The sequence below is a fragment of the Gadus chalcogrammus genome, chromosome 1, assembly GCF_026213295.1.
Source record: "Gadus chalcogrammus isolate NIFS_2021 chromosome 1, NIFS_Gcha_1.0, whole genome shotgun sequence".
Taxonomy (NCBI): domain Eukaryota; kingdom Metazoa; phylum Chordata; class Actinopteri; order Gadiformes; family Gadidae; genus Gadus; species Gadus chalcogrammus.
The window spans coordinates 12,242,814-12,268,557 of NC_079412.1; the positions used below are offsets into that span (position 1 = coordinate 12,242,814).

Below are 25,744 nucleotides of genomic sequence, written 5' to 3' on the forward strand. Positions count from 1 at the left end.
GAGTTGTGAGCCCACCTGCGAGTGTGTCTTGCTGATGTGGTATTTGACACCGCTCTCTGAGCTGAACTCCTTCTGACAGATTAGACAGGTGTACTTGCCCATTTCACCACCTCCCTGCAATATACACACAGCCAACATCCCCCCCCCCCCCCACACACACACACAAACAGAGACACACATATGCACACACACGCACACACACACACACACATATTGATTCATCATAATTACAATTTGGCAATGCAAAAATATGGTAATCTATACTTGAAATTGTTTTTCATCTGACAATCAGCCATTGTCCAATCCTTGCCATTATTTTGACTGTTGTCAGATATCAAATCTCTGTAAATGGACAACAATGCACTGCCATGGAAATGGAAAATGTATATATTGTAAGCATTTATTGTTGTGGAGACTGATAAGATATGTTGTATGTTACATACCTGGATGCAGTTTGCTAGATGGGCTTTGAGTCCTGACACACTGGAGTACACTGCTTCACAACTCTAATCCCCCCAAGAAAAAAGGTATCAATAAACAAAAAAACAACTATATACCCCAAAACCCTTTCCTGAACCTTACTCATACATTTCTAGGTGCTTTCAATCAAAGGAACAAACAGTGAATTCAGATACAGGGCCTTCATTAAAAAGTTAATAACAAAGGCCGAAGGGGGCCTGCAGATAGACTGCTGAAATAAGGGTTTGAACCCAAAAGCTTTCGGCTTGGAGTCGAACACCCTAACAACTAACAAGGTAATCTATGAATTGAGTCAATTTTCCAAGCAGTTTAGGGTTCATGAATTGGCTAATCTGTTGTTGAACATGCTGCGACAGTGAACACATCCGTTTCTTACTCCATTGCTGCAGCTGATGAAGCCCTTCTCCTTGACTTCATTCTTCCACGTCTCCAGCAGCTCAGAGCTGAAGTTAGGGAGGCCCGGGCGGGTGTAGTTTAGCTGAAGGAGCAGCAGAAAAAGGACAAAACATTAGTTTAAAGTGTCCGGGCGGTGCTGTGGATCAGAGAACGAAAAGTTCAAGAGGAGGGTAAGAAAAAGCAGTGGGACGTGTCGGTTGACATCAAACACGGACAAGGACGACTTTTATCAAATTTTTGGGTGTTGTGTTTGAATGTGCCGTCTTTCATGTCCAGACCGGCTTTGATGCGGTCCCTCCGCCGTGTGCTGAGAGCGTCAGAGTGCGTCAGTGCGTGCTTGTGTTTCTGCGATGCTTGTTTTGATGTTCAAACGGTGGCCAGGTGGCTGCTGGTCCTTTAAATGCTCCTCCAGCGGTCTGCCCCGACAGCCAGCGTCTAAAACACCATGTGAGGTGTCGTGGTGTGGGACATCGGCGGCGGCCCCACTCACCCGCTTGCTGTCGGGCACCAGGTCGTCCTTGATGCGGCGCTTGGTGCCCCAGTCCCGGGCAAGCTCGTCCTCGGCGATCTCCTGCAGATGGAAGACCGCCACCTGGGCGGAGCGGCGCCGCACCCTGCCGCTGGGCGTCCGATCAAAGTCCTCCCCCAGGCTCTCGCTCGCCGCCACCCCTGCCCTGTCTGGCTCCGGCTCTCTGGCTCCTTCAGCGTCCCTGCTCCCCCACTCCTCCTTGTGCCGGGTGGGGGCTGCCTTCTCCTGCCACTCCCTTTGCTCGGCCGGCTCCTTCCGGCCAGCGGGCGGGGTCTCTTCAGGGATCACCTGGAGGAGAGACGCACACACATAACGGTTGAGCTCATCCACAGGGCTCCTCACAACACAAATACTTCATATAGTGCTTTTGGTTTTGCAGTTTTTTCTGACATGAATGTATTCTCGTAGATATTAGTTTCTTGTTAATGATTTACTATACTTTAATCGCATTTTAAACAAGTAAACACCAGCATATGAAAAGTAAAATTTCCCCCCCTTGCTGGAAGAAATCCACATTATTCTCATAAATGCTAACAGATATAAAACATATTTTATTAGATGCTGGCAGTCTAAAATATCCATCATAAGTTGTTTCCCCCTCTCCCTCGTATAACACACAGCTGGCTCGCCTGTTTTGTCACTTTTGCATGACACATTAAATCCAAGAATGATTGTGCCCAAGTTTCTTCCCACGCTCATTACCTGTTTCACTTGATAACATGTCATATTACAGCGGGGAGCGGGATAAGTGGTTAGTGCTCAGACTCCCAGACAAAAGTACCTGTGGGGATGCTCGAGTAAGATGCCTAAGCCCGGCCGATCTGCTCATTAATGTAAATCGCCTCGGATGAAAGTGCAATAACCGCAAATAGTACCAAATGTTTCACTTACAAAATGTTCAGATTGACGTAGTCATATCACAGACGTAAGATGAGATCTGAATGGCGGTACAGAGGGCTTTAAAGGTAAGGTACTTTCATCTTTAAGATGCATGTTTTTTCCTATTTGCAGAAATCCTCTTTACATCCCCGACTGCACTCAATAAATCGAGAACTCTGACAAAATAAAAATAAATCCAGTATCCGTGGCCGCTTATTTTGCATGACCGGAGTCATCGACAAGCTAGGCAGACCTTCTGCTAAAGCTAGCTAACTGGTCATGTGTCTTGAGTAGTGGCTTTGGAGGGAGGCCTGAAGTGAGGGCTGGTATTTGTTCGACTGGATACTTTCTTAATCCAGCTCATTCTGGCTGGTTTCTCCAAACTGCATACCCTACATTTAAGTATGTACTACGAAACATGAAACTTTAATGCTGAAGACCGTGCGTCACAACGCTCCGTCTTACCCTCTCTTTGCCTGTGTTGTTGTTGGTGTCGGTGGTGCCGTCCTCGTGGTTGTTAGCGCTGTTGTTGTTGTGGCTGTCTGCAGCGGCGGCGGGTGGGTGTTCGGTGCGTATGTGGTAGTCCCTGCCGGCTTTGGAGCGGTAGGTCTTCCCACAGTGCTGGCAAAGGAACACAGGCTTCTGGTCCTCCGAGAGGTCCCGCCCGCACCGCTTCTGGTGGTACTGGTAGCCCATCAGACTGGAGAAGTGAGCCGAGCAGCCCTGTCGTGGTGTTATGGTGTGCGTGTGTGTGTGTGTGTGTGTGTGTGTGTGTGTGTGTGTGTGTGTGTGTGTGTGTGTGTGTGTGTGTGTGTGTGTGTGTGTGTGTGTGTGTGTGTGTGTGTGTGTGTGTGTGTGTGTGTGTGTGTGTGTGTGTGTGTGCGCGTGTGTTTGTGTGGGACAGAAATCAAGACGACAGATGAAAATACACTTTAGACAGGAATCTGGGTAAGTGGAGCACGGCATGGTTTTTAATGGAACACAACCGTCATCATATCTAGTCGACAGTTTTTTCTGCAGTCGTTGTTAGAATCCCAGACAAGCCGCATGGCGGCCGAGGAAAGGTGAGTATTCCACTGCTGCCTACCCCTCTCTGTCTCTCTGCTTTCTCACACTGCGGTGTAATCGTAGAAAGCAGAGTGTTGATGTGGGTTTGGGCAAAAGGTTGAAAGGGAAATGGAAAGGGTGATGTGTGGAATGGAGGGAATGAGATGGGGGCAGGGGGAGGAGCTGAAGAAAGGCAAACGCTGGAATGAGGGAAAAGGAAAAGAGAAGGAGTGAAAAAGCAGATTAATGGAAAAATGGGAAGGGAAATAGTGGGTCCAGTGCATGATGAGAGAGTCGAGAGAGAGAGAGAGAGAGAGAGAGAGAGAGAGAGAGAGAGGGGGATTAGAGCAGGGATGAAGTGTGCATACCTCACTAGGACACTTGATTCGGCCCATCTGTTTGAGCACTCGCCGCAGCCTGTCTCTCTCCTCTTGCTCGTCCCTCGTCTGGCCTTCGCTCCCCGAGGGCTAGGAGAGGAGGACAAACACAGCGTCGCACACGCTAATTCCATTATCAGGCACACCCCCTCCCTCCTGACTTAGAAAGAGAAAGGAACGGGGGTAAAATATAAAGCAAAGTGAGGGGCTCAATGTGTTTTCCATCACATGCAGATCCCACCGAGCCCATGATCATTAAGTGGTTTCATGGAGAGGCAGTTACTCAAGGCATGTTTATGACAACTGTCAAACTCATGTTCTCACTGGGCTGTCGGTTAGGTGCCAAACCCCAGCCGAGAGCAGAACAGCAGATGGCAGGCACGGCTGCCAGGCAGAAGAAGAAAAGAGACAGAGAGCGAGCAAAGGAATGCAGGGAAGAACGGGGGAACGTTGCCTATCACTTCAGGTATTTTTATGTAATCTGTTATCGCACTGCACAGGATTTTTTTTTGATCCCCAAGTACTGTTGAGGTAAGATGGGAGCTTCAGCGGAATAAATCTGTAGTGAAAAGGAAAAGGGTGTCATACTCTCTTGCCTTCAGGCGAGAGAACACACACACACACCGACACACACAGACATTCGCTTCCCTGCTTTGATTTAGCTTGGCAGGTGAAAAACACATGGAACTGCATCGGCATGTACTTGTAATGCCTCCATCAGAGTAAAACAGGAGGCACACAGGGGAGAGACACAGACGCAATCACAGACAGGATATAAAATAGGGGGAGGTGGTAGTAAGCTATCTATCAGCTATTCTGGTGCAGGGCCCAACTATACTCCAAAACATTATTGTAGTGCTCTTCGTAGGCTCACTAATCTGAATTTAGTTTGATATTCTAAACTCAGATGGCAGACAAGGTCAAATTTTGGTGAGCGGGGGTGTTTCTCTTTCTCCCACTTAATATTGGTTTCGACCAATCATTTTGCTGGAGGCAGGGATCTGTAACACGTAATTAACTAACAGAGATCATAATCTCGGCCAGCACTGGTATGAATTTCCCCTTGGGAAGGCCAACTAAAACATCCTGTCCGGACACCAACGTACTTAGACAAAGTGTCTGTGAAGGTTTAAAATTACACGTTGTAAACTGGCCATTGTAGAAATATTTATTACAATCCGCTTCTGAAAGCTTCATCTACTCGTGCAAATGAGTTTCTCTTAGGTAGAAAATCTTTGTAGCGAAACAGGAAGCAAGGCATAACCCCGCCCCGTTTGGTTTTTGGTTTTTGGTTTCTGTCCCAAGCTCTGTGCCGTCTCCCCCCAGAAGTTATGCTATAACCTTTAGCACTGCTGGATCCCAGATAACACCTATGGATATCTGAACTGAATAACATCTTAGGGTGTATGGAAGGGTAAATGATGCTCCGGCTGAGGTCAAGCTGTTCGGAAATCAATGTTTTGAATTGGACAGAGCTGTGGTAGCCTTGGCGCAGGGCCAGTGGTTCTCTCACTTCATCCCCCCGCCGTCTCTTACCAACTCTACTCCGCTTTGCTTCCCTCCAATTGGCTAAATAAAGACGTAAGTCACAGTTAGTGAGTGCATCTCCCGGCATCCTGCTGAAACTAAACAAGGCCAGAGGGTTTCTAGCACCGCTGGTCTGGACTGCTGCCAGTCATTCAGGTCATCGCACAACAGCGTCCACACTTAAGACAAACGACTGTCCTTAAGAGTTATCACTTGGCCGACACAGACGGCTCAACATATTGGCTCACTCCATGACGCATATGAACCCCATCGTGAATCAAACGATCATTTTTCAAATAAAAAGGAGAGCGAAACATACGAGAGTTGTGCAACGACATGGATAAATGTAGGAAAACAAGCCCAACAAAGAAAGGGGGACGAGGACATACCTCGGGCCACTGGTTTTAGCGCACGTACGTTCATCAATCTTTCATGGCAGTTTTTTAAAAGGGCCTCAGTGAATTATTCAGACAACTTCATAGGAGCGCCACTCCTCTAATGTAAGCGTGTCATGATAATATCTAAATGAAGCTCGCTGCTGTCAGGAGTTAAGACAGCTGCCGAGCGTAATATGAGCGCGTCAGGGGGCCGTAACATCAATCCTCTGTTCAGCAGCGTGATGATCACGCCCCCCCCCCCTCCCCCCCCCCCATGAATTACCCCCAAAGAAAAGACCATTGTGATAAGTCAAGCACGAAGACAGGTGTGTTTGCACAGGAAAAACAACGGCCGACTGTGCAACAGTGTACAGCGCAGTGTTCACCACGACATCCGGCCTGGCCTGAAAGGTGAAACTGGTGACGTGCTTACGTTTGGGTTTCTACACATGATACCAGCAGTGCAAGTCAAGCCTCCCACCCCGTGTTCCAGCACTTAATTTGCTGTTTGCTGACAGATGACAACTGTGGTCAGTGGGTCATTAGGCCAGCGGTGTTAAGCACAAGATCTATGTATGTGTGGGCGTGCATGTACGTGTGTGTGTGTGTGCGCATACCTTGGTACTGTGTTCAGCCATGGTGTGGTAGTTGAGGCCGGCTTTTGATCTAAACTGCTTGTGACACTGCTGGCACTTCAGGGCATCCTGGAGCTGTGAGGGGAAGAGGTGGAACAGAGGATCCAATGACACGACTGAGGGGGAAGCGAATGTGCTCAGACCGTGGGCTGCACCGGCGGTTACTCCATGTTGGCCCTGGCAATACAGCAGCGCTGTGTAACCGGATAATGGATTTTACACAACCGGGAAAAATACAATTTAATACACTACGCACTTTGGTAATATGCGATGTTCTATGAATCTATACTATTGTTCGGCGTACAGCTTTACTTCACGTTATTGATGTGGGAACAGGTCCTTTTTTTTGGTCCCGTTCAGTGACCCAGTAGTAATGTAGTGATTTTTTCACTACTTAATGGCTGACCTGTCATTTTAATAGAGTCACATCGGCTCCTGCGCCAAGGAGCCATAAAAATGACTGGGGATCATCTCACAGGGCTGAGAGCCTGCTCAGCTAAAGTGCTTCCCAGTGAAAAATTATTATTCTGCTTGGTCCGGGCTCTTCAGTTTTTACTGATACCTGCCCTTTTATACACATATACAATTCAGAAACGTACAAAATGAAACCTGCTCACTTGGTTTTCACCACTCAAAATGCACACAGCAAAGCGATAGCCAAAACTACACATAGACAATATTCAAACTTCGGCAGGGCGAGAACTTATTAAACCTCCCAATCGATACCCTCTATGTCCTCAGCTCCCTGGCACCCTGCATTGGGAGCGCTTTAAAATACTTCTTATAGCATTACAGTGGTTCTTCAGCAGGTTAATACAATACCAAGTCGACGATTGTGGGGGAGCAGGCTTCTATATCCCAGCTCACATTTAGGACAATCCAGGAACAATGGAGCCAAGTTGCACTATTCTTACCTATGCCAAATGGGTTGTACTAGCAGGGAGATATTCATTCCTAGCAGGGTGTTGACAAGTGTACAAAACGAGTGATCAAGTCTTGGCCATGCCGGGCGTTTCTCTGACAAAGGCGTCTGTTGTATTGTATGGAATAATCGCAGAACTCCCTGTTAATGTAACTGCGAGCATGTGGTGAATTTAAGGTTTTCGCTGAGGCCGAGGTCAGATCAGTTTACAGGCTTTTCAATTGTTAGAGAAGATTCAAATAAAAGACACATGCACGGTTTATGTAGACGCTCTTAGAAGCAGTGGAGAACATAAGAAAGACAGGTCCACAAACATAGGGCTATGTTTTGAGGAGTGTTTGTAAGATACATACAAAGCTTAAGATTCTCAAGAGAACAGGTCATTGTGCTGTAAAACCCCAAAGATCATTTTGGGTGAATATTTCAAGTCAAACAAACAACTTGACAAACCGCTTTGGCGACCTCTCTATGCCTGAACCAGAAACATGAACCAATGCCGATTAGCGAGCTAGCTGGTAGCTTCTCGGCTGGCTGCCGAGAACATTGCAGAGCTTGTTGATGGATGTTGGACATCAACACACAGACATATTGCAACACGCAGCACACACAGAATCTTCACACAGAATCAACTTGACAAATCAAGCCCACTTGATTTGTCAAGTTGGGAGATTGAACTTTTGTGGAGTATTTGAAGATTTGTGGTTGCACAGCAGTACTTTAATTTAATCTAACTATAAGCATATTTATCTTTTTTATGATTCCTTTAATGGGGGTGACTTCAAGTTCAGAATTCAGAAATCCAGGTGTGAATATTTTATGATGATGTATAAATGATAACCTTCATATATGTGTAACACGGAAAAACAAGTGGGGCGCGGTTCAAGCCACCCAGAGAACGTATAACCGATTCTGCCTCCACCTGACAAGCCAACATGTAAATCAGTGGCGCAAATATGATACACTATGACACCACTGTCATACCACACTGTTAAACTATGGTGACTCCCCTGGTGAATGAACATGCGATTAACACTCTGTTCCTTCTTAAACGGCATGTACGACTCATTACACAGCCTTCACTGTCCCCGCCTTGCAGCCCTGCTATTCCCTTAGCCTTGGCAGAGAGCTGTGACCTTACACTGACCTTCTGGCAGATCTCCATGTGTTTCTTCAGGCCAGCGACCGTCTTCCGGGTGACAATGGAGCAGTTGGGACACACCACCTCACCTCGCTCCGAGATAGAATGCTGCCATTGTGTGTCGTAAGGAGGCCCTGGAGAGGCACACATGAAGATCAACACTGTGTATTTTGGGGGGGGGCATTTTATGGCTCTTAGGTCTCTCCAGGAGATGACTCCACCAGAGACATGTGGGTGAGATCGTTCACAGGCGACTACGATATGGACTCTCTAGACCCTTTATGATCTGCTCGGCTTCAATAAAAAAACACTTTAATTCTTTTAAAGCACGGGCCACCTCCTTCTGGAGGGTTGTCTGCCACATAGATGGAGCTATATTGCTCGACACTCCAGTTTGCCTGACACCCCGGTTTCCAAATAGCCCATCAACGACTTGACAACCTGTCAATTGTCAATTATGTTGCCCTATGGCCTGTTGGTGTCACAAACACTGTTGCGGCGGAAAATCAAGATGGAAAACAGAGAGAGGAAAATGGAAATCACTGGAGCGTCCATAATGAATCTGACAGTGTTCAATGTTATGTATTACTTCATGTGTCATTACAATTGGGTGGAGGTTTGTAAAAAGATTAAAGTCGCAATGTGCATCATTTCAACTAGCTTGTAGCTTAAAATGACATGGATTTATCTGTAGTCCATGCCGGTTGATTGTAATTTCAATCACATCATATAAAATAAAAAATGCTGGCTGGCTCGTACCTCTCTTTGTTTACAAGAATCTTACTATAAACCCCGCCCAATCTTGCCACCCAGCCAGCCAAACTATGCTAGTTTGCGTCACACAGTTTCAAAGCCAATCAGAGTGCAAAGTACAGTGATTGTTATTGACGTTAATTCGTTAAGTCCCCTTCCTGCTAACTGGGAGGGACTTAATCGTACACATTGTAACTGTAAATCTTTTGTTCATAAAGAAATGCAGGATATGTTTTACCAGAAGCAGCTGGAGCCGGGTCTTTCTTGGTTGGCTGACTGTGATTGGGTCTTCTCTGGGGTTCCTCACTGAAGCCACTCCCCTCTGGTCTCTTCCCCCGGCCTGCCTTCAGCTTCTCCTCCACCTTGGTCATACCTAAACACACACACACACACACACACACACACACACACACACACACACACACACACACACACACACACACACACACACACACACACACACACACACACACACACACACACACACACACACACACACACATCCACAAAAAAACACGCACACACACATACACAGGAAAGTGACCAAATAGGGATGAGTTTAGATATTAATAATAAATGAAAACTCCATTGAAAAAAATTAAAAAAGCAACAGATAAAGTTGCACTGGGTTGAAGTTTTTCTGACATGGATAAATAAAAAGGGACAGATGAAGGTAGGGAGAGAGGAGGATGGAGAGGGAGAGAGAGAGAGATTTGAGGTCATAAGTGCAGGACTCAAAACGTTTTTTTAATGATGCTGACATAGAGAGAGACAGAGGCAGAGAGAAGGGTGCACAGTGATTCACTCATCCATTAAGCAGCATATGAAACCCCTCTGAAGTTGGCATATGAAAAGGCAGAGCCACTGTTGAGAGTTTCATCATAAAAAGAAGACTATTATTTTTACTACTAGTAAACTCCTTTGTCTTCTCAATATATTCAGCAGTCCATTAATTATAGAAAAGAAGCCTGATGGGGCCCATTGTATCAAAGACCCACAAAGGTGCATCAAATGGCATCAATTTGTCCTTTGTTTGTCCAAACCCATTTGTACACTTGACTTGCCTTTCAGGCCAAATGTTCCTGAGATGGAGGGCTGCTCGCCGGTGAACTTCTTGGGTGTTTTCTGTTTCCGTCCTGGCTCGAAAGGAGAACAAAGAGCAAGGGATGGTCAAACACACACCGTGGCACCGCGACGACCCGCAGTCCACACAGCTTGGGGGTCCGGCAGCGGAGCGTGCTTCATTATCTTACTATGCTTCATCCGCTCGGGGTCTTCGTCCAGGAAGGGGGGCGGCAGGCTGCCTCCCTCGCTCTCGCTGCCCCCGTTGTCGGACGAGGTGCTCGGGGAGCGCTCCGACTGGTGGGACTGGGGCTGGAGCACCGGCTGGGGCGCGTGGACGACCGGCAGGGGGGCCTGGCTGTGGACGTGGGGCTTCCGCTCGCCTCGGTGTGGGGGCAACTCGCCGTTGTGAGAGGGCGTGGACGCTTCGTGGGTCTTTTTCACTTTGAAGAACACCGGGGAGGGTGGGCTGTTCTCCATGGGCCTGGATGTCATCCGATACAGGGAGGAATGTAGACGTCATTAGAGATGTGCATGAGGGAAGGCTTGTGTAGAGGCAAGGTTGTTCGACTCCCAGACAAATGGTACTGGGTTTGATGCCCAATGTCTGTAGTCTAACTGTGGGCAGCCTTGGGCAAGATGTCTAGAACCCTACCTGGTCGTTAATGATTGAAATCTCGGTATTCCCTCTAAGGTCTGGTGTCAGTGACATATATATTTTTTATCAGGATTACCTCTTCTTGGCATTGGCCTTGAAAGGGGTCTTCTGAAGCTTGGGCTGCTCCCCCTTGGGCTCCACGCTCACCCTGTCTGGGTGGTTCCACAGCGTGTGCTTCTGCAGGCGCACCTTTGTGGCAAACACCGCCTCGCAATAGGGACAGCTGTGGCTCATCTTCTCTGATAGAGGGGCCTGGTGCACACACACAAAGAGAGAGAGAGAGAGAGAGAGAGAGAGAGAGAGAGAGAGAGAGAGAGAGAGAGAGAGAGACCAAGACCAAGAGAGAAAGAGAAAGAGTAAGAGAAAGAGAAAGAGAAGGAAAAACAGTAACATCAGTCCCTTCACCCTTTCTGTAATACTCTTACAGTAGAAAATAGCAAGTCATATCAAAGTCACATACAGATTTTTTTTACTACTGCATGTCAATTAGCACAACATTTGTAGTTTGAGCTTTACTTCCCCGAAAGCAACATAAAACTATGAATGGACTTCACGCTTCTTCCAGGGTTGGGCATAATCGGGCTCTGTGACTCACCCCCTGGCAGCGCTGGTAGTGGTACTTGACGCCATAGATGCTGGGAAACTCTAACCAGCAGCCCGAGCACGGACACTTTACCCTGGAGCGACGCTTAAACTCTTCCTTCCACTGTACTATCATATGGGCCTGCTCCGGGAAGGAACAGAGACAGGAATGTACCTGTAGTTGACTGCTGTACCGCAGGCACACTCACACAATCTGCCCTGGAGATACAGTCAAAATGCCTGTGGCATGCTCTTAAAGTCAAGAAAAGTAGCCGCTGGTTGCAGGCGATGAGTATATTTGGCATGATATGAGATGGATGAGATATATGAGACTATTTGATTTTAAAATCATTTTGAGAAAATATTTTTGGAATGCTTTTTTTCTTTAACTATGGATTTGTATTGATATTTCTCAACTGTTTGTAGCTTTCAGAAATCGGATCCTTTAACTCCAGTAGAGTTGATGATAACAATAAAAAGATCAAAATCAATACTCAATACTGTACAATATCTTTCTAGTCGGTATTTCTCGTTATCTACAAAGCATCGATGTACAATGTTCCTGAAGTCAAGTCCAGGAAAAAGAGACATACTCACAGGGATACTCCTGAGTTCCTGAACGTCCACTTTAGGACGACCTTTCCTCTTCCCCTCGAATGACTCACCGCACAAAGTACCTGGGAAGGGGAGAGAGAGAGTGAGAGAGCGAGAGGGAAAGAAAGAGAGAGAGAGATAATTAGTCAAGAATACCGTCATCAATTAATTATAACGGAGAAAGATTCATCACTGAAGCAACGCCTGCGTCAAACCGGGTGCCCTAGAGAAAAGCACCTTGAATACCACTGGAAAAACAAATCTCTACCTTTATATTCAGCCTACCTTCATATTTCATTCAATGATCCGTGGTCTTTTTAAAATACAGCCTCACGACCAAGAACAAAGTGTTGAAGGTGCCCACGATGCCAGCATTTCAACAGGGATACCTCATTACAGAACACAGATGTGGAACAAGTGAGAGACCGGGTGCTTATTAGTGAATAGTGAGTCGTGTCAGGGAACCGGCTTAGCGCTGGAGTATGAAATGGAAAAAAAGAGGGGGAGAGGGGAGTGAAAAGGAGAAAGAGAGCGATTGAGAGAGTAGATACAGTGGTGTGCTGAGCCAGATAGATCAGCTATAAATCAAACGGTGCCGGGTTGAACCTCTGACACAGCGCAGAGGACGCACTGCCTCCCTCTATCTCTCTCCGTCCATCTATCTATCTCATTTGTGGCCTTGTGTTTCCCTCGCCACAGCCTATGCCTTCAATCACCCTTTGTATTTCTCGTTTCCCTACTTCCCTGTTCTCGTCCGACTGCACTGTGTAAGGAAATACGTTGATGTGTGTGTGTGTGTGTGTGTGTGTGTGTGTGTGTGTGTGTGTGTGTGTGTGTGTGTGTGTGTGTGTGTGTGTGTGTGTGTGTGTGTGTGTGTGTGTGTGTGTGTGTGCGTGTGTGTGTGTGTTTGTGTGTGTGTGTGTGTGTGTGTGTGTGCGCAGACACTCACACACACACACACACACACACACAATCACCCCGCCGCCTATAAGGACTGGCAGCCCGCTGGCTCATTACCGTTCTCTTCTCCGCTGCAATTAGACCTCTGCACTATCAGCCCTCTGCTCCACTTATTATCTACCCTGCTACCAGGAGGAGAAGAAGACCGAGAGCTTTGGGAGGAGGGAGGAGGGAGGAGAGAGAGAGCGTGTGGGAGGGAAGAAGAGAGGGAGAGAGAGAGAGAGAGAGAGAGAGAGAGAGAGAGACGGGGAGGGGAGGAGGAGGAGGCTGACAAAAGCGAAGAAAGGAGATGAAGCCGAGTGTGGAAGCTGAGTGAGGCAAATGTAGAGGTGGATAGCTCGGCTGTGTGACCAAGCAGTATTCTGAATGGGCGATGCCGCAGGTTAGAACAGCCACCGCAAAATTCATAATGTGGATAATGTTACATGTGATGTATATTTTTTTTAACAACCCTCGCTTTAGTATGACATCAGCAGCCGAAGCAGCAGCAGCTTTTGGGGAGAAAATGGGAAAGACATTTAGGCAATCTAAGACTATTAGATCTACAATGTCTCAACCGGAACTATGTGAACAACCAAAAAGAAGGCATTGAGAAGATTTCTATTGAAGTGTAAAACAACATCAGCCTCCCATTGAATTTCCCACGTGCTTTACAATGGCTGGAACATTTTTCAACATGTTAACTCCCACATACTCTTTGATAGACAGGAAAACACAGTGTTGTTTACTGGGGGGCCGATGACAGTGGGCCTAAATCTAGATCACAGCACTGTGCGATCCAGCGAGGATTATGAAAAGGTTAAAGGGTTTTCCATCAAATAAATGAATAGATTTTTTGTTAGCATGGGCTCTTAGAAGAGGAAAAAAAGGGAAAACGGTTTGTGTTGGCTAAGGGATTTCATCTAGTGACCGAACATCTCCCTGTGGACACATCCACAATCTAACATGTTCACAACTGACCAGTTCCCCTGATTCCTTTGCACTTTTTTAAACACCAAAGCTCAGGCAATACCTCTCACTCTCCCTTGTCTTTTTTTATTTGTATTTCTTTATTAAGCCAGAGCTGTGTCGGTTTTAATTGTTGTTAATAGTTGGTTTCCTCATTAAACCTGTCAGTCATGTGTGTGATGCTTTTACTTTGCACTTAAGTTAGGCCTTAGTAGATTTCAGAGAAGAAAAGAAGCCATTGAAAAACAGAGTATCAATGTGTTAGAGGGCGATTCGGAGCACATATGCTGATAAATACGCACAATAAAAAATCGCTGAGACGTGTGTGTGTGTGTGTGTGTGTGTGTGTGTGTGGAAGCGTGCGTGTGCATGTGTGTGTGCGATGTGCGGTGTAGAGATATGAGTGCATTAATATTCTCCGAGGCGACTAGAGCGTTTCTATATTAGCTGTCTGGGCAGCAGCTGGAGAGGTGATACAGCCGACGACTCAGCTCTTGTGCCCCGGAGGAAATTGAGCATGTATTCTAATTCCTGTCTTGGAAAATAAAAGGTCTTGTGAAAAAAAAAGTATAATTAATTAATTCTGCTCTTGGGGAAGATACAGTCCTGTTGCTATGGAAATGGGCTTGAGTTGACTTAGTAACTGCTATCAGAGGTCCGTCTTTTATGTGCACAACAATTAGGCAGTCGGGAATAACGCACACACACACACACAAATACGCGTGCACGCAAACAAGCGCACACCGGCTCAGGTGAGGATACAAACTGCCCAGCGTGCTATTTTTTTAGGTTGCTATACAAAACTAACGCAAACGCTGGATTATTTTTAACTGATAACCGATTGCCGTTTATTCAAAACAGGTTTGCTTCGTGTGGCACAGCAGCAAGATCCCAGTGCCATGTGAGCCGCACTGTTCCTCCGAAAACAAAGCAAGCTTATTGTATCTTTTCTAAATCCCCCCCCACCTCCCCCCTGCCCCCCTCCCCTTCTCTTGCACACGGCCTGGCAGATAATACAGCTGTTTGACCGGTATCACATTATGGCTGCCTACCAGCTGTCTGCAACAGTTGCTCGACACCGGGAACACTGAAGAGATGGTGGAGGGAGAGGGATGGAAAAACGTGGAGAAAAGTAGAAAGATCTGGCCAGAAAAGGAGAGAGAGCGAATGGTGGCAAGGAGAAGAGAAAGGGAAGAACGGGAGGGAAAAGAGAAAAGAGTAGAGGGAGAGAGATTTGACCGCGAGCTGCTAATGATCTCAGATAACCTCAGAGCTCCAACTGCTCCCCAGGAGTGCACGTGTAGACACACACACACACACACCAGACACACACACACACACACACACACACACACACACACACACACACACACACACACACACACACACACACACACACACACACACACACACAAACATACTTGTGAGAACAGAGAACAAGTCGTTTGTTTTCCTTGACAAACACACACAGGAGCCTTTGTCTCCATCTCCAACATAGCAGACACACACAAACACACACACACACACACACACACACACACACACACACACACACACACACACACACACACACACACACACACAAACACACACACACACACGATATAGGCACCATCAAACAATTCCATGTAAATATAGCACTGAGTCACAACTTCCTCAAACACGAAATACAATGTCTGGAGAAAGCAGCACGTCGACACAGCAACGGCCAAATCTGATTGTAAAAAGCAAATCAGAGGGTGCAAAGGGCAGGAGGATCTCCTGGGCTAGCTTTCCTACAGACTTGCCGTGTCTAAAATCACTCTACCTTACTCCTGTCTCTATTCTCCTGTCAAACACGTCTCCAATCCTCTACCTCGCCTCCACTATCGCATTCTCTTTAAGGGAGCTTTAGCACCAGGCATCTCCACACTTTTTTAATGCTCGCACCTCTTTCACCCTGTTCTCCCCTCTCTCTTTTCTACGGTCACACACACACACACACACAAACAAACAAAAAAACAGATACCTGTCGGTAGACACCTACACAGTTCTATCCCATAATATACATACCAGTCTTTGAAGACGTCCCCATAATCCGCTCGTAGTCGGGTGTGGGACCAGACAGTTAGTGAGCAGCAGAGACGACTGACAGAACACTGCTGCTACCCAGACACTGGCTCACTGAAGGAAAACACTTTCTATTTCTGTCCCAGAGTGTATCTCTCCCTCCCTCTCCCCCCTCTCTCCCCTTCATTCTCACACAGGCTTTCTCTATTTGAATATCTGTTCATCGCTCTGTATACAATTCACTGCACTGATGTGCACCTGCACGCAAACATATTTATTCCACTCTCATACAATTCTTGCCTTCCTAAAAATGGGACAGGTGGCTCCCATAACATATTTCAATGAATTTTAAATGCACTCTTCATTTCAATCCTCATCCTCCCCCTAAATTGTGGCCAACAGAGAACCAAGTATCCGGTGGCACTTTAATTTTCACTCACGTTAGTTAAAGGTGTACTGAGCAAATTTAAATAGGCATCACGATGGAAGCTTGAATGCTCTTCATGGCTCCAGTGCAGAGTAAGCTAGCAACCCTTCAGAACAAGCTAGCAGCCCTAGCAGAACATCTTAACAGCCATAGCAGAACATGTTAGCAGCCCTAGCAGAACTGGCTAACAGTCATAGCAGAGCATGCTAGCAGCCATAGCAAAACAAGCTAGCAGTCCTAGGAGAATGAGCTAGCAGCCATAGCAGAACAAACTAGCCGCCATAGTAGAACATGCGAGCAGCCCTAGCAAAACAAAGTAGCTTCCCGAGTAGAGCGAGCTAGCATCCCGATTAGAACGAGCTAGCAACCCTAGCTGAACCTGAGTGTTTACATCTCACAGTGTAAACAAGTCATTCACCTTCCACTCTACAACTAATATAAACTGTAAGTGAGTGCTCATCGCCAAACCATGGTGGTAGTTAGCAGCTAAATAAGATAAAGCTTTGTGTACCGATAGAGAAAGCAAAGGGGGCGCTTCTTAATGTGTGAGCACCATACATCAAGAATGATTTAACATTGATTGATTAGGCAACATTTGTACGCAGCTATATAATCAATAAGACCCAAGTTTGAATAATCATGTTCATAATCAATTTACTATTACACTTTAAGTGTCCTGATATTGCTCTGTTTATTATTGTTGCTTTATTTTAATTATTTAGCAGAGTTTCTTCTAGACACTCCCAATTTGTTTTCACTACAGGTAATGGTAAGGGTTTATACATACATACATATATATTTGCACTACTTACAACACGCCATGCTCACAAGAAGAACCAAAAACGACATATATACATACATACGCATCTCATCTATCATAGCAGCCGTAAGCATATGGTTGGTGCAAGTACTTTGTTCTCTCTGGAGCAGGCTACCACAGAGAACCGAATATGTGCATGCTTCTACTTAACTGCGTTAACTCACTACATGAATTACCGAATTGCACAAACTGTGGGATGATTTATATGCTAATTTTCGTCTGAGAAAGGGGTCCTGTGAGTCAAATATAACAGTGCACGATCCTGGGGGCCAAGGCTTCACCGCTCTTAGGAAATGTATGCTAGCATCGGTGGTTGCCAAGCAGCATGTTTAAGTAGACCCCATTCGCTACAAGTGACTATGTTTATGCTAGGCTTTAAGACATTAGCCTAGTTATAACATTATTATGATATTGTTTCCACAAAAGGATAGCCTAGATATTTGGAAAAGTACTCTGTACTATTGAAATCATTCCATGCAAATAGCCTTCAAAATTATCATCATGGGTATCACCTAAAAAATAGCCTCTTGGCGTACTAAAGATAGAAATCACTCCTTGTTTATAATAAAGGCTTAAACAGGCGCCCAGGGCAGCTTTGGGTAAAGAATATCCATACCACCTCATGTCAGAGTATCTGTTTACAAGCCTCCCTAAATGCCCCTTGAAACTGCTTAATCGACACAAAAGGCCAGGGCACCAAGGTCCCTCCTGCATGATCTGGTGACTAACAATACTGCCACAGCCCCTTCAGACGCACATCGATTTCCCACCCTGCAACCCCGGCCTCATGCTTCATACTATCGGAAACCCGATCTATCGCCTGGTGCTCAGTTGGCCCACAGCCAGTGCTATGTTTGCTGTCCCCCCAATCACAACAGCTTTCGGTGAATGGCCACATATGTGACGGTCTGTGTGGCTGCTTGGGCAACTCATAGGCAAGCGGATAAAACACATCAATCCTAGCTAACGGGTGACGTTGTTCACGCTGCTGGACGTGTTCCTGCCACTATACGGGCGGCTCACAGTGCGTCGCCGTTGCTCGCTGCCAGTGTAATCAAGGAGAAGTGCTCCACTGAGCCCGGTTGTCACATACGCCATAAGCTCTTCTATTTTTATGCAAGTGGTCTATTTTCACATGCAAAAGTGCTCCCATTGGCACAACACAATTCATCATATAGCATGTAGATTGATCCAATGTACAACTATTAAATTTGTCTAGCCTAGTTAATTTCTATTCAGTATTAAGTAGACCATTTAAGTTTACCATTGGAATTTTCCCTTTGTTTAAAAAAGACACGGGGACACGGGATAACGGACACATGTCGTTCCTGTCAACACACAACCCCACCGATTTGTCCTCTGTCTTGTAGGGTGGTACTGTACAGGCAACAGCTATGGTGTTGGCAGAGCACAAACAAAAGCAGCACAGTATTATCCACAAACCAACATGGAGAGAGCAGCTGCCCTTTGGAACTGAAACTACGATCAACGAGAGGGAATGACGATTTTCTTTTGTGCCAGGATGTCATTTGAAACCCTATGCGGGTGTAATGAGACATTTGCAGTCTTTCCTTAAAACAGAACCTTAAAAAGGTTAATTTGATGCAATCATTTCTGTTGTTTTCTCACATGTGTTGGGACAGAATCTGAACAATTCTAAAAGAGGGCCTCATGAAAGCTAAAGAAAAAAGTATCTTTAAATTAGAATTTCTGCATGTGGGTTTGTCTGAATACTGAAAAACAGGCCTCTTTATATAAGGGATTAAATAATTGTGCCAACAAGACACATGTTCCATGTGGTCACAGTGCACATGAGGGACAGGCAGACAATACCCCGCCCCCAGACTGTCAACAGTGGCTCACCCATACACATTCTCTATTTTCCACATACCTACTAAATAAACGACTAACTCCTCTTTGACACCAGGACGCAGCCACATGGTTTGAGAAACCCGCCACAATTCAATTTCCCTTCCAAAGCAAACATTCCGTGGATGTGCCGTCAATTATAGATTTTGGCATTTCCCCGTGCTGGGGCACGAAGGCGGAGGCGAGCTGAAGGATGTCGGACGTTGCAGCGGGGAGGGTGGTATGAAGGTGGCAGTAAAAGGGACTTTAAGGGCGCGCTGAATCACTGCTGCTAATAATACAGCACAATGCTTGAGACGAGAGAGGGAAACAGTGGCAGCGGCACCCGAAGACAAACAGAGTGAGATGGAATGATGGGATCAGAGCGGTGTGACAGTTATGTGTTGAGACAGAGCTGAGGGATAGAGGGAACCGGCTGAAGAAATGGAGAGAGAACCGAATAGAGGAACAGAGAGCACATAAAAACTCAGTCAGAGATAAGACCTGCAATGGGAAAAACGTCTACTGTGAATCAGTAGACATTTGATAGCTCTGTCAATATCTGACCACGAGCAGAATCATTTTTGACCACACATAACCACATACTCAGAGAAACAAACGCAAAGCCCAAGAAAATCTAAAACTAGCAAGGTTTGCAGCTATACTTTACCATACGCATGTAACCCTTCTAGACTTCATTCTGACAGGCACAGGATCTGCTTTGCCCTTGTGCCAGACTGACAAACAAACCGGGTCTCCTGAGGAATGTGTATGCTATAGCCGTGCATCTCTGACCCCCCACAGGTACACTGGGTTGCTGCCTAGCTCATCAATACTTTAGGTTTTGTATTACTGCTTGTGGACGGACGACTATTCATCGTTGTCCCAATACTGTTATGGGCTGCTAGAGGGTGGGTGGAAGAATGATGAGGGGCCCAATAAATGAATAAATAAATGATAAGAGAGAGTGAGGGACGGACAGACAGCCAAGAAGAATAAAGAATAAAAAATCACACAGACCACATTTTTGATTTGCAGATGTTTGGTCTAGCATGATGCTGGTGTAACACTTGTACAATGGTACACTATGTACCATTGTTGATTTCCTTAAAAAAAAAAAAACACAACTAGTAGTAGTACTTCCTATTCACATGTCATAACCTCTCGGGAAACCAATTGACAGAATGATACCATGACAGATTGAAATTGTGTAAGTGCATGAACTTATTTAACAAAACTATATATACAACAAATTAGGTAGTATCTGTTACAAAAAGACAGGGCATGAATAATAGGAGTTAACTTGAAAGGGAAACATGTTGTTACCTTAGTGAACTGAACTTCAGGTTCAGTGAGTTCCAGTGAGCTCCAGGCTGATGATTAACACTGAATTTCTTCTCTTTAGCTATATGTCACAGGCTCAAGTCACTAAGCAGTAATATTAAAGAGAAAAAACACGAGGAGGTAGTAGGGTTAGTAGGGTTGGCATTGTTTCTAGTTTCATATTGTCCAATCATGGTTATTCTACATCACCAATATAAGACCCAAACACCAATATACGACCCGATCGCCAGGGGGGCGGCGCCGGAGGGGCTGGGTGGAGTTACATCAACTGCAAATAATACATTTTGAAAAAAGATATTCAAGCATACATTTTTTTTTTATAACAATGTCTCCTCTATCAAACAACGGCTCCCTTCATTGGTGTGGCACTATCTCAGCATAACACAATCCAAATCATGTCCATAACGTTAACTTCCCTTATGGAGCAGAGTTAATGGAGCGGGTATATGGCGAAATTAGATGCTGGATGAGACATCCATGGAAGAGACAGCAAAACTGGTTTTAAAACTCTCGTCTTTAGTTCTGATCAGTGTCCCTCGTGCTGAATGTCATCCTAAGCAGGTGGACATACTACATCACCAGAAACCTCTTTCAGATTTCAGAGATAATTTGTTATAATAAAAGTTAAAAGAATATTACTCAGACTACTAATACTATTTCCTCATTCATCGCATATTTAGTGGAAGATATCTCAAAAATGTTTCACCGCTCTCTCACTCACGTTTGTTGCTTGATATTAGCCAAATTAGTCCAGGAGGGTAAACAAATTATTTTCAAATAACTTTTAAAACATGTGTCACTGCAAAACACTGGATATTGCAATGTCCTGTTTTGCCGAACGTGCACATTCTACATTCTGGCGTAATGCAACATTTGGCAAAGGACAAAGGACGTTTCAGAGGTTTTGCAGGCAAATTGTGTTAAAAGTAATATTTCCAGGGAGGCTACACACTACCTTTAGACAGAGTTTACCTGCGCTCTGTATATAGAGTATGTTCTGATAGTCAGTCAGTTGAAATCGCCTTAACATCGACGTATAAAACAACAATTGTCGATCAATCCTTCAACTGTCAATATACGATTAGATCTCCATCTGGCACAGGCCCAATTGACAGTCATTGGTTGTACAGTGTACTAGGAACTAATTCTGTGTCCTTTTCAATGATTCATGGGATGATTGATAGAATATGATAATAATTCCACTTGCACATACAAATGGGAAACATTCAATGTCTTTTGTATGTTTTGTGTTGTAGTGCAAATGTATCTTTCAGTGTTTGACGACAACATGGTCCAGGGATTATCTAGTGTTTCGGCTAAAAGAATCAGTTGAATGCTCTTCAGAGATCTTAAAAACCTCATAATCGCTCTTAACCCCACCCACTGGCAACGGTACACTCTAAGCTTCTCTAAAAGCTCGGAAAAGCCTTGGTAATGAGACACACAACTTTATGGCCAAACAAGGCATAACAAACTACCTGATATGCAATTCCTTCTTTCACATTGTGCATATGCTAGGGCCTTTCCACACGCCTACTGAAACACTGATATGGCTAGTAGACCTATACTTATTCACGGGTCAAAGCGTCAAAGAGAAAGAGAAACAGCTCACCACGGAGACCAACAAGCAGAGCCAACAAGTGTCTAATTACCTATGAAAGTCCCTTAAAATCCAGCGGCCAATATCTCAACAAATCTACATGCATAAACGTGTACGCATACACATTCAAACACACACACACACACACACACACACACACACACACACACACACACACACACACACACACACACACACACACACACACACACACACACGCACACACACACACACACACACACACTCAATGACCCTTTTGACCTACGGCAATGCCATCTTCACAACACAATCCAAGGATAGTCATTTTAAACACACACACACATAAAAGAGACACATATGTACAGAGAAAATACACAAAAACAGCAACCAGCCGAGCCATGGTGTTTAGTTATTGTAAACTTTATTCTATTTTTTAGGGGGGAAGATAATAGTGTACTTATTTAAGGTTTACCAAACACCATAACTATGGTTTGGTAAACATTTTTAGATGTTTTCTATGCATGTTTGTCAATACATTCTAGGGTTGGGCAATCGTCTACAAGCTTCCATCGTCCGATAGCGCCCCCTAGCGATCGCCGATAGTCGATACTATCGGGGGGGGCATCTTTATAATAATTGTATAATATTAATTATTTATAATGATTTATCACTTTGAAAAAAATCGCGTTTTTATTTTTCGATTTTTTTCTTAACGAATACAATGGTCTTCCCCTTGGACCAGCGTGAGCCTCCCCTGATTTAAGTTTCGATGGCGCCGGCGGCGCTGTCATGATGACACACGCTGATGACACACAGCTCGTAGCTGTGTTCGAAATCGTTCCCTATCACGGATATAGTGCACTATTTAGGGTGCTCGCTATTTTGTAGTGTTGTTCGAATTCTCACTGGTTAATTTCATGCCCTATATGCACTTAAAATACCCAAAATGTGAGTGTACATATGATGTTCCCTACGTGGTGTTACTCCCATACACCACAATGCAATGCAGTCGTGTTTTTCCGGAGGAGAAGAAGCTCAATAACCGCAAGCGGCGAAAACGACTACATTTAATGATGGAGTCTCCGGCTTTCGTTTAGAAATATCAACAATTTATTTTGGATTTAACAAGAAAATGAAACATTCAAAATGAATAACCTCCTCTAGAGTGCCCGGTTTGTTTACACAATCTGGGCGCATCTGTCTACGTCACACAAATACCCGGCGCATTTACTGACGCAAATTACGTTTAGAAATGTTCAGTGTAGTGTCCGAATTCTCGTTTGTTCGTTCCCAATGTAGTGCACTATATCATGAACACTATAGGGAATAGTGAGTGAGTGAATAGGGAACGATTTCGAACACAGCTCATGTACCACAGCTGTGACCCGGAAATGGTGCAGCGGGGTGTGATGTCATTTCGCCGTGCGAGCGGACCGGTAGGTTTCGAGCCCCTCCCCTCTCCTCTCGCAGCAGTGAGTGAATACGGCACGTCAGCGCTACATAGTATGTTTTCCACCGGTGCCAGGTCATTTCAATTACAATTTGCGGTGCTTTTTAAGTTGAAAAAATAGCTACCACAGCGCTTTAAAAAAATATATATATATATTAATTATTAAAATATAATTATCGCCTTTTTATCGGCTACTTGAGACGATCGACGATGGAATCCATCTATCTAGTCGATTCTAGCGACTATCGACGGCCCATCCCTTCACTTTCTGTTTACATTGCTTTCTCTTATACAGGTGCACATGTGCGCGCACACGCACGCACACGCACACACACACACACACACACACACACACACACACACACACACACACACACACACACACACACACACACACACATACACAAAGAGGTCATGTGCAGCCACCAACACTGTTGGGAACTCTCAATCCATCCTCATATGTGAATTTAGACTAAATTGCCCTAATAATACATTCCTTTCATATCATGGCGCATAGCATATTCACTTTAACGATCAAATTAGGGATTATCTTGAATTGGTAGAATTACTCATCATTAAAGGTTGGGTATGGGATTTGCGAAAGGCCAGCAGATTTTGAAAATACACAACTCAAATGGTCCTACCCCCTCTCCTTCAACGCTGACTCTGACTCCACCCATTCCAAGTACCTGGACGCGCAATCATGCACGAGCGCGAACACAGATGCGCGAGAGCGAGCCAGGCTAGCGTAGGTTTTCGTTAAACAACATGGCAACATTAAAAAAAAAAACATGGGGATGGTGTCTGCCATGGAAATTGTCTTCTACTGCTAGGTCCAAATGTGGATTAACTAGTTCCAGTAGCTACCGCAGGATAACAACAAACAGGAGCTTGCTCTGGGTCCCGTGCTCTGGGTCACGAGTACTGCACGAAGGGGTCGCGTGCGGGGCGCGGGGGAGGGGGAGTGCAGTACGACCGCTTGATTGACGTACTTACTGTCCAATGCAACTCGGTGGCTCTGGAAATCATTGGCTGGAGTTTTTCGAGCCCCGCCCGTTCCACAGGTGATTGACTTGTTTAATTTTCATGTCAGTACTTCTAACTCAGTGGCTGTAAGTGGGTTATGATAAGGATTTCAAGTAATTCTGCAAAAATGGCCAAAAAAGCGAATTCCATACCCAACCTTTAAAATCCTGCTTCAATTCTGCATAGATTCTGGTACACTTTCTGTTATGAAAAAAACTATATATTTATTTATTCATATTAACAGTGGGGAGCTTAACACATAGGACAGTGTTATTGGCCTATTGAGAGTTGTGTGCAATGATGTATTTTTAGTTAGCCCTGAATTTGATAATGGCACCGTGGGGCAACTCGGGTGTGTTTTTGGCCAACTGGCCCTTGACAGAAATGATTTTATTTGGTATTTCGTATGGGCCCGATCTTCAGGCCCCTCTTCATTTAATAATGATTAAAGATAAAATTACAGCTGACACATTTTTATTAATAAGTATTTCAACTGTATTTGAACGTAACCAAACCAGGAATTTTAGAAGACATGAGACGGTACACAGAGCAACTGACTGACAAGCGAATCAATCGCCAATGTCATTCATAGGCACCAACCCCCTTACTTTCAGCGGTGAAACTATAATAAGACCAAATCGGGGATCGATTTTGTACACAACAAATCCAGACGAATAACCCGTTGTTCATTGAGTGACAAAAGGGGAACTGTCAAACTTTCTATTTTCTGATACAAAAGTACTGCTTTATACGTGTCGTTTGATAAAAATGGCAGCCTACAACATTAACTGTCTCGCTGAAAAGTGTATGGAAAAGGTGGACCCTTAGTGTGATTGCTGTAGGATTTGCGTACATTTGTCCAATTGGAAACAATTACTTCAACGTTTTTCACAAAACGCTTGTAAGAAGCAGTACTCTTTTTCTGTTTTAGAGAATAGCCAAGTGTGACGGTCCCCTTTAACTGTAGAGAAACAAATCAAATGCGGCTGCAAGGTCAAACCTTCAAGGCAAAGACAGTGACGGTACACCGCAGATCCAATAGGTTTAGCAAGACAAGCATATAAACTGGCGGAAATACAGGAACTGCTCAATGTTATGCAACACTAAATACGACAATACTACAAGGCTAACAAGCTACTCATAAATACAACAAGACAAACCGCTCATGAATTGACCAAGACAAGGGAGTGCTATATCAAGGGTCTTCCCTGCAGAGTGGAAAGATAACTATTCCACTCTCTTCCACATTGTCATTGCTGTCTTGCAAAACAACTTATTTTTCTGTCTCAAAATAATGAGAAGCAAACAAGCATTGACACAAACTTTTGCATACACAT

At 45.0% G+C, this 25,744-nt stretch overlaps 1 protein-coding gene across 4 annotated transcripts in view; it reads right to left on the minus strand.

Annotated features, from left to right (window-relative positions):
• Positions 1-25,744, minus strand: part of znf512b (zinc finger protein 512B) — a 33,007-nt gene that overhangs the window by 4,133 nt on the left and 3,130 nt on the right. Inside the window, exons 1-15 of one of the 4 annotated variants that reach the window (XM_056589897.1) lie at positions 15,917-16,035; positions 11,960-12,039; positions 11,376-11,504; positions 10,857-11,032; positions 10,314-10,606; positions 10,125-10,202; positions 9,299-9,433; positions 8,314-8,441; positions 6,230-6,322; positions 3,700-3,798; positions 2,750-3,007; positions 1,367-1,693; positions 857-958; positions 444-506; positions 16-114 (exon numbers count right to left, since the gene is read on the minus strand). In XM_056589897.1, the coding sequence (XP_056445872.1) occupies positions 16-114; positions 444-506; positions 857-958; positions 1,367-1,693; positions 2,750-3,007; positions 3,700-3,798; positions 6,230-6,322; positions 8,314-8,441; positions 9,299-9,433; positions 10,125-10,202; positions 10,314-10,606; positions 10,857-11,032; positions 11,376-11,504; positions 11,960-12,039; positions 15,917-15,938 (2,082 nt within the window). In that variant the 5' untranslated portion in view covers positions 15,939-16,035. Of the gene's footprint in view, positions 1-15; positions 115-443; positions 507-856; positions 959-1,366; positions 1,694-2,749; positions 3,008-3,699; positions 3,799-6,229; positions 6,323-8,313; positions 8,442-9,298; positions 9,434-10,124; positions 10,203-10,313; positions 10,607-10,856; positions 11,033-11,375; positions 11,505-11,959; positions 12,040-15,916; positions 16,036-25,744 lie in introns of those variants that run through there. The other 3 variants (XM_056589889.1, XM_056589882.1, XM_056589901.1) reach the window with 3 other exon arrangements.